An 8,948-nucleotide genomic window follows, 5' to 3' on the forward strand; every position below is an offset into this window, starting at 1 on the left:
AGCTGAGGCTAGCCTGGCGCAGACTGAAGCTGTGAGTGCCAGTGACAGCCTTATCCTTCCTGTTTGCTTTCCCGACTTCCACAGCTGCAATGAGACTGTCAAGATGTCTGTATGGACTCTGCATCTGCTTCATTTGGAAATGGAGCAGATCACAGGTCACGGGACGGTGTCATAAAAATGTTGAGGTGTTGAAAACAAAGAAGCTATATGAATGAACAGAAATTATTTGGAGTTTGGGTTGTTTCTGAGATCTTTTACTCAGTTTTTACTGGACACTTAATTGATCAACAAACTTGTGAGCTAAACACTTCTGAGCATGCAGGGATTTGTCTGCTGTGTCTGTGTGTAACGTAGAACTGCCTGTAGTGCTCACATAAATCTTTGTGAAACCAGTTTTAAAGCTGTGTATCCCTTACTGCCTCCCTTGAACAGGTAGTAACAAAAGGAAGTGAATGTGCCCCTCTTACCAGGAGAGCAGGGCTGCAGGGTGACGAAGTGTCATCGCTGCTGCAAGGACAGTGAGTCACCTCGTGACCTGCTGCTGTCTGAGGTCTCAGCATGGACTTTGCCGCAAAAATTAATTTGCAGGTTAAATGTTGAAGAGTATGTGATGGTTACAGAAGAAATAGAGAGGGGGTTGTTTATTTTTGTTCTGCTTTTTTTGTTGTGGTTAGGCTAATTGTTCAGTGCAGAGCCAGCTCAGGCCTTCCCAAGGATACAGGGAGGGCTGACTGCTGCTGTGCCATGGATGAGGACAGATTAGTGTTTGGAGAATGTTCCCAGTTTGGTACCACTTCTGCCTTACAGAGTCTCCTAGGATGGCCCCAAATCTTGACTTTTAGGCAAAGATGAAACTAGTCATGGACAAGAGTGAAATGTAAATATGATGACAAAGGCAAAGCTGTAAAGCATCTTCTGACTGTAACTGCCTGAAAGGTTTTGTCTCAATCTAATACCAAGTTCAGGGCAAACACCACATACTGTCTTCAGGGGCTGCGAAACAGGTGAAATGGATACGATATATCTAATAAACTTTAACAAATAATGGTTATTAAGACTAAAGATTCTCATGTACATAATACCCTTCCAGACAGTGGGATTTCTTGCACACTTTACCCCTCTTTCCCCTGAACAAGGACTTCATAATAGAAAAAGCCTCTTTAAGAAATAACGTGTAAACAGGTTTTTTTACTTTGAGCCACCAGGTGAATGTACTGGACAACATTTCTTGCTGATTTTTGGGGGGAATAGATGACAACTCATGAAAAACAAATGATTTAACTGTTCTTTTGCTCATGACAGTAGCATAGTTAGCTCTTTAAGTGAGTATTGACATTGTTAAAACAATTCTTTACTGTAGTGTTAATAGATTAGCATCACGTGGAAGCAAGTGGGTGAAAAACTCAAAAATCTGTGGAAAAGCTTCTGTAGCGACAGAGGAATAATTCCTGTCAAAATCCCTAAAAGTACCAGATTGGTGTCTTTTAACTGCTTTATCCAGGGAACGGGGTTTAACCATACTTTGCAGAGCACTATGCTGTCACAATGAAACATAGTTTTACCTGCTCAGACAGGGCCCAAAAGGGCAAGGTATTGTTAGCATGTCTGAAGCAAATACAGCCTGCTAACAGATTTTTTTTTTTTAATTTGGAGTAGTTTCTTATTGATGGTTAATAGAAGATGTTTTGTTTAGCTACCAGCTTTGTTGCTTATTGTTGGTTACTGAAATTGCTGCAGCTACGCTGGTATCTTGTCCAGTGTGGAACACCTCTTTTGTACACAGTGTTTATTATTTGGCAAAGGGGAATCTCTACTCCAGTCCTTTTAATGAGCAAGAGAGCAAAGCAATTCCTGCAAGTCACTTGAAAGGGCAAGGACAATGTTATTCCGTTCTGATAGGCGAGTAGAACAGACTTCAAGTGTGTCATTGCTGGCTTTCAGGAGCTGGGGGAATAAAAAACTACAGCTTACAAAAAAAAATATGGAGGAAATCCATTCATTAGGGATAAAAACCCATCTGGAGCAGCAGAGCGGCAGGAGGCTGCTGGCAGAGAGGGGCAGAAGGTGCTCTGAGAGCTTCTCTCACTCATCCTTGCTCCCACGCTGGCTGCACAAGACTCGGCTTTCCTCTGAACCAAACTTTGTTTCCTGGACTGTTACTGGAAAGCAGAAGTGTGGAGAGTCTCTTCACACTTCTACTGGAGACAGCAAATCCCCCTTTCAATCCTGAACAATCTTTACAGATTAGAAACTCCAGCATTATATGGTATTATTTTTGCTGGTGAGAGAGAACAGAATGGATGCATCCAGAGCCCCTGCAAATGAGTCGCTGCTGCCCAGTTCCTCTGGTCCAGCCAGATGGGATCCCTTCCGTCGTCCCTTGGACTCCATCCAGCCCTGGCACTTCAGGCTTCTGGCAGCAGTGATGCTGGTGGTGACCTCCCTGTCACTTGCTGAGAACCTGGCCGTGATCTTGGTGACTCTGAAGTTCAAGCAGCTGAGACAACCTGTCAATTACGTTATAGTCAATTTGTCAGTGGCTGATTTCCTGGTCTCTCTCACTGGTGGCACCATCAGCTTTTTAACCAATCTCAAGGGGTATTTTTACATGGGATACTGGGCTTGTGTGCTGGAAGGATTTGCTGTCACATTTTTTGGTAAGCTTGATTTTGTTTGTAGTTGCATGTTCTTTTCCTTCAATGTATTCCCCAGCTCCCCGTGACTTTACATGTCTCTGGTGCTTTCTCCAGTTACAAATGTTGCGTACTGGATCTCATGTGTGAGTGAATAACACACACAGGACAGAGATAAAGATATATCAGAGGCTTGCTGCATGTATACTGATGACTGAATATGTTTAATATAATGCGAAAAAGCTTGCTAATAGAGTACCAGCATCGTGGGGGTTTGGCAAAACAATGTCAGGGAAAATAAAATCGTTATGTGTAACTCTTTTCCCACTCTGTTTTTAGGTGTGTGCATGTATGGATGAGTAAGAGGGAGAAAGAGCGAGCAGCTGCTCTGAAAGTCTGGGAAATACCAGGGCACAGAAACATCGTATGTTTGCTGTGCCCCAGTGGCTCTGAGGATCTGCCACACGCCTGTCACACTCACCTCTCACACCTACATCTTCTTCTGACTCTTTTTTTCTTTGCCTTCGTTTTGCTAACTAGACAAAAAGAATTAGAAGTACTGGGAAAGGGAGAATCCCCACCACATAGTTCCCTGTGTAAAGGCAGCGCTGCACAGCAGAGGGGAAACTGGTTTAAAATGGGTCATCTACCTACTTGAGCTAGGCCTGCCTCCCTGGTCCTGCTTCTGAAGCCTTCTGACTCCATCACTTCTATAGAGCAAACACAGTGCTGATCTCCAGCCTGGAAAGGAGCCTCGGGTTGCTCTCAGCCTGAGCTACACAGGGGGAGTGTTGGGGAGGGACAGTGGCATGTAAGCCACGACTCACAGAGAAAGGTCAGGCAGTTTCAATGCTTTGGTGGCTGATCAGGTGATATGTGCTTCAGAAACTGATGATTTGATGCTGTGAGCAGCTGTCCATAGGTTAGAGTTTTGTGACAGTCTGAAATATGACTGTCAAGGATAGCATGTTGAAGATTACCCTAATTTGTTAATATGGAAGCTGCACATAATTTGCAGCTTTTCAGAGTGCAACTGAATGACAAAAAGTCATTCAATGGTGCTGTAGCCATTGTACTGTGGACTGACAAACTAGACACTACGAAAATCTTCTGCTCTTAATAAATATCAATATAACACATAAAATGCACATCCTTCCACAACTTGGTTTGATGGAAAAGGTGCCTGGTGTGGTGGGTGGTCAAGCACTGAACAGGCTGCCCAGAGTGGTGGTGTCCTCTCCATCTGAAGGGATACACAAAACTCATCCAGCCTTGGGTCTGGATGACCTGCTCTATGGCCCACGCTTGGGTCTGTGCTAGGGCTCATGTCCTCGATGACCTCCAAGATGCCTTTCAACCTAAACAATTCTGTGATTCTTTGATGTGGGATGGTGTTTGCTCCTCCGTGAATCTACCCATTGTTGATGCTGACTGTTTCCTTACTGCAGGCATTGTTGCTCTCTGGTCTCTTGCTTTGTTGGCCTTTGAGCGGTACATTGTGATCTGCCGTCCACTGGGACGTACACGCTTGAAGGGGGAGCACGCAGCCCTAGGGATTGCCTTTGTGTGGGCCTTTTCCTTCATCTGGACCATTCCACCAACTATGGGTTGGAGCAGCTACACCACCAGTAAGATTGGAACTACTTGTGAGCCTAACTGGTAAGTCCACTCGTGCAGAGTACAGTAAAGAAATGAAATTGCAGCTCAGGACATCCCAGGAGCAGGGTAGTTTAGAATAAAGCTTAAAGGTGATGTACATCTCTGCAGAAATTGATGTAAAGAAAGCTGTAGCCAAGCTGAGAAAAAAATTGCCAAGAACAGATTTAAAAAAATCCTTCTGAACGGAGAAGATTCCACCTCTAGTGAAAGTAACCATCCTGTGCCTCGTCCTTCTGGTCAGGATTCAAAGAGGAGAGAGACAGATTTCTCAGAAGCCTGGACAAAGCCTGGTCTGACCCCATAGCTGGCTCCCCTCTGAGCAGGATGTTCGGCTACATGTCCCTTCCCACCTGCAGTGCCCTGCTGTGCCTGTGGCCCTACGGTCAGGATCCTGTCCCAGCCCAGGGCTTTGTCTGGTGATAGGGGTGAGAACAGCTGACAAAAATACCCGTGATAAGAGGGTATTAGTGTGTATTAGTAATACACACAGTGTGTTGTGTGTTTTACACAGGTACTCAGGAGCTCACACTGACCACACGTACATCATTGCCTTCCTCACCACCTGCTTTGTAGTTCCTCTGTTGGTGATCTTGGCATCCTATGGCAAACTGGTGCACAAGCTAAGAAAGGTGAGAAGCAGCATTTACAGCTAAACTGTTAAAATGTGTATCTGTGCAAACAGTGAGAATTTCTGTGGTCGATGTTCTACAACAATCAGACAAACAGATCACATTTCCACTCAGTTCCGTAATTATCCTGACATGCTCACATGCTGTGGTTGGAAAGTGGGCAGTTTGCATTGCTCAGCAGTACATCTCATTAACTAAATAACATACAAATGAAAGAATGTCTGCCTCCTAAAGCCACTAAATGACTCAGTGCAGGTTTAGTTACAGCTGTACTTTGATTCAGACATGTTTCTTAAGACTCAAACACGGTAAGTCAGAATTTAGCTTTGAAATTTTCAGTGCTGTGTTACTCTGTAAGCTACATGCAGAATAAGATGCAGCATTTGTGAGTAATGTCATGCTGTTTAGTAAAAGACTTGAGAAATGCTTTTGCATTTTATTTAAGGAGTATGTTGACTCAGTCCAAAAGAGGGCCAAGTGTTTCCCCATGTCAAACACGAACTTTAGCAGAGGTGCAGTGCTGCTCGCAGCACCCATGGTGTGGCAGCACAGTGTCTGTTGGTGTGAGAGTGGGGACATGAATTAAAGGATGTGGAGATGCTTGAAGAAAATCATTGTTGGTGCCTAAGATAACTTGTAATGAATGCTATGATCCTGTTACTCTGAATATCAAGAACCTGTAGCAGTGTAGGATTTGCCAAGCATCCAGCACTGCGATGAGTCTGCCGTAGTGGTGGCTGATGCGCTGCTCAGGTGCTGCAGGAGGTACTTAAAGAAGGACATTTCCTTCCGCTGGGACAGCAGCTTAAGAGCCTGTGAGCTAAAAACAAAGCAGGTGAGCTGAGGAACAAGGGAGGCATTGAAAGAAAACGTTGCTGTCAGTCATAGCAGAGGCCAGTGAGTGGTCTGTCCTGCCTGGTCAGGTCAGGATGTCTTCTGGAAGACTGATCTGTGCTGTGTAGTGGGGCCCAGCACTGGCCAGGGACCACTGTGGTGTGATCTTGCCAGTCTGTTGTTCTCACGCTTCTCTCAGTTACTCAGGAAGAGTAGCAGCAGTATTAAAGCAGGTCACACTTCTCAGTAGCTGATGTGTTTCTCACTCCCCTTGCAGCTCCGTGACAGACCACACAGCCAGGCAATGCTGGGGCACCAGCATTGTGTTGTGGTCCTTGCCCAAGGTGACTGCACCTCTGCTGAAGGGAGGCTGGACTGCTTGCTATGTAGGTACAGTCTGTATGAAAAAAAGAAATGTCATATATTGGCAGGGAATATCTTAGCTTTGCCCAGCACCTTCACTGATGCCTAAGAACTTGTAGGTATTATGTTAAATCATTGCTACTATTGATTTTGTTGCATTTATTGTGTGTTAAAAAAAAATCCAACATGAATTGCAACTTTCTACAGAGGTAAGGACACTCCCTGCCCCTTCCCAGGAGGTGCTGCTGTACCTCTGTAAGTACTAACTATGTTAAACTATGAGTGCAGTGCAAGGGTTATGGGTAAAAACCATCTCCATTCAGTTCTGATGTTCCTGTGGGAAGCTAAAAAGGCCACAATACATAAGAAATTACTTTTCTCACAGATGGAGTTTCAGGTATGTCTGCAGTGCCTTGGGGTGGGCTGCTGCGACACCCACAAAGTTCCCTGAGCTAGAGTAACTTCTGTGGGGCTGGGGAGCAACCTGTGCCATCGCTTCAGGCCTCATGACTTGCAGAAGCTGTCTTGGGGGGGTGTCTTCAAGCTGCAGATGTTCCTGACACACAGGGACTGCCCTAGTAACTGAGTTTTGTTTTCACCTTGGCAATAAAAATATGGAGAGATTGAAACAGAAGAAAATTGAATCATAAACAGTATATAGTAACTCCTGCCCCTCAGCAGCAGCACCGACACGCCCTGTGGTCCCCAGCAGCATCCTGGTGTGCAGTCGTGCTCAAGGAGAGTTGGGCTTTCCTAGCATGGCAAGTGAGTCACTAAATCCACTGGCTGGAGTTTTTGGTGTTTGTTTTCTAGACTCCTCTCTTTTTAAAGGTGTCAGATTCACAAGGCAGGCTGGGAACCACCAGGAAACCTGAAAGACAAGTGACTAGAATGGTGGTTGTCATGATCCTTGCCTTTCTGATCTGCTGGATGCCCTATGCCGCCTTCTCTGTCCTGGTCACTGCCTGCCCCTCCCTGGAGCTGGACCCTCGTCTGGCAGCAGTTCCAGCTTTCTTCTCCAAAACAGCCACTGTTTATAATCCCATCATTTACGTCTTTATGAACAAACAGGTACTGTATGCTGCAAAATGTCTGTAATACTCATACTTTGTTATCTTTATCTTACTTTGTAATGGATTCTTTCTGCTTACCTACGTGTTTATTAGCCTTGCAATATCCAACATTTAGAACTAAAAAGAAAGAAACCAACCCAGTGTGTATCTACCTACTGGAAGATGGATTGAGTCTCTGCATCATTCAAATATGAATGTCAGTAACCATTAGGCGTAGATATTATAAAGGAAAATCAGTCATTATTGAACATCAGTTAGTTTTCTATTTGCAAGGTTGCATATTTTTGGAATTCTTTAGGAATGCAATGCCAGTGACCTGATTTTGAGGTGGGCTGGAAATTTCCAGTGACATGAATCTGTGTCAGGGAGCTGCTGTGTTTGTGGGTGTGTGCAATAAACAATTTATTTATTAATAAATAAATAATAAATAAAATAAGAGAGAGCACAATAAAAAAAGCAGAGAGAGCTACAGCTTGTTTTGGACGATACCCTGATACCCCAATGCCTGGCAGATGTGTGCTGCTCTCACCCTGCTCACAGGCACACACAAAATGGAAACACACTGTCTGGGTGTTAGTAGTCTGGGTCTTCGTAGAATGTCATGATTGCTCAGCTTTTGAGCCCTTCATGGTGGCACAGGGAAATAGATTTTATGGGCCTATTTCTTTATATTCCCAGCTGTCTCATGAGGGCATGTCTAAGGGTTTTTAGCTAGGACACAGACTGCTTTTAGTGGTGTTTTGAAATTCCTTGTGAACTTGGATTAATTATTTTTTTCCCCCTAACTTTCCAGTTCAGGAAGTGTCTGATTCAGATGTTCAGAAGAGTCCAGCATGACCCCGACATCAGAGAGGGCAGTGCTAACCCAGGACAGGCGAGGCAGCGCCATGTCCACCGTGGCAGGATATAGCACCGTGTCTAAGAGGAGAACTGGGGATGAACTCAGAAATTGCCAGTCTTTTGCTCAGTTGGCAGCTTCACAGAACAAACTCTGCCCCATGCAGGGTGGAAGATGTGATCACTAATGTAGTGCTACAGATTATTTCCTTGTTGCCATCACTTAATACAAAAACATGTTGTTAGTGGGGACATGATGCTTCTGGGACACCGGCTTTTGAGTATCACCTGGGCTCCTGAGTGGATGTAAGAGTTTCTTGGCTCTGCAGGTGCAGCCAAACACCCAGCCATAAGGTGAGTCCCTTCTTCCACTGTGTTCTTCTGCCCAATCCACTGTCTGCTTGCTCCTGAAAATAGCCTCAGGGAGGCCAGTGTTGCTGGCAGTAGCACAGCAAAGATAAGGCAGCTTTATGCTGCTGCTCCTTGGTGAGCTGGACAAACACACAAAGAGGCACATGGGGTCAATATGCCAGTGAACAGATAACTAATATGTAGCACACAGCTGACACAGTTTCAACCAGTAGAGGTTGGAGGAGGAATGAGTCTTAAGTGGGTTTTTTTAATTTGTTTGGGTATTTAAAAAAAAAAAAAAAAAAAAAAAAAAAAGGCAGAGAAACCAGAGGCTTCTCTGGACAGACTTATGTCTGATCCTGATGGAAACCTTATATTGGCCACTACTAGCCACAGCAGGTCAGACAAGCCATGGAGACTTCCAAGCACCATTTTATTGAAGCCTATCAAGAGCTGTTTGTATTCTCTCTCTGCAGCCCTTTTTTGGCAAGAAAATCTGTGCTTGTGGCAACTTTCCAAGTGAATTAGTTTGGACTAGATGATCATTGTAGGTCCCTTCCAACCAAACT

General features: G+C 44.7%; 1 protein-coding gene across 1 annotated transcript; it reads left to right on the forward strand.

Moving 5' to 3' along the window:
• Positions 1-2,296: 2,296 nt before the first annotated feature.
• Positions 2,297-8,101, forward strand: LOC311192228 (opsin-VA-like; the record flags this gene model as incomplete). Its single annotated transcript, XM_084264652.1, has 5 exons — positions 2,297-2,657; positions 4,082-4,292; positions 4,804-4,921; positions 6,950-7,189; positions 7,985-8,101. The coding sequence occupies 5 exons, from the start codon at positions 2,297-2,299 to the stop codon at positions 8,099-8,101; spliced, it is 1,047 nt and encodes a 348-aa protein (XP_084120778.1).
• Positions 8,102-8,948: the final 847 nt, after the last annotated feature.

The sequence above is a fragment of the Gallinula chloropus genome (genome assembly GCF_964237585.1).
Source record: "Gallinula chloropus genome assembly, chromosome: 5".
NCBI lineage: Eukaryota > Metazoa > Chordata > Aves > Gruiformes > Rallidae > Gallinula > Gallinula chloropus.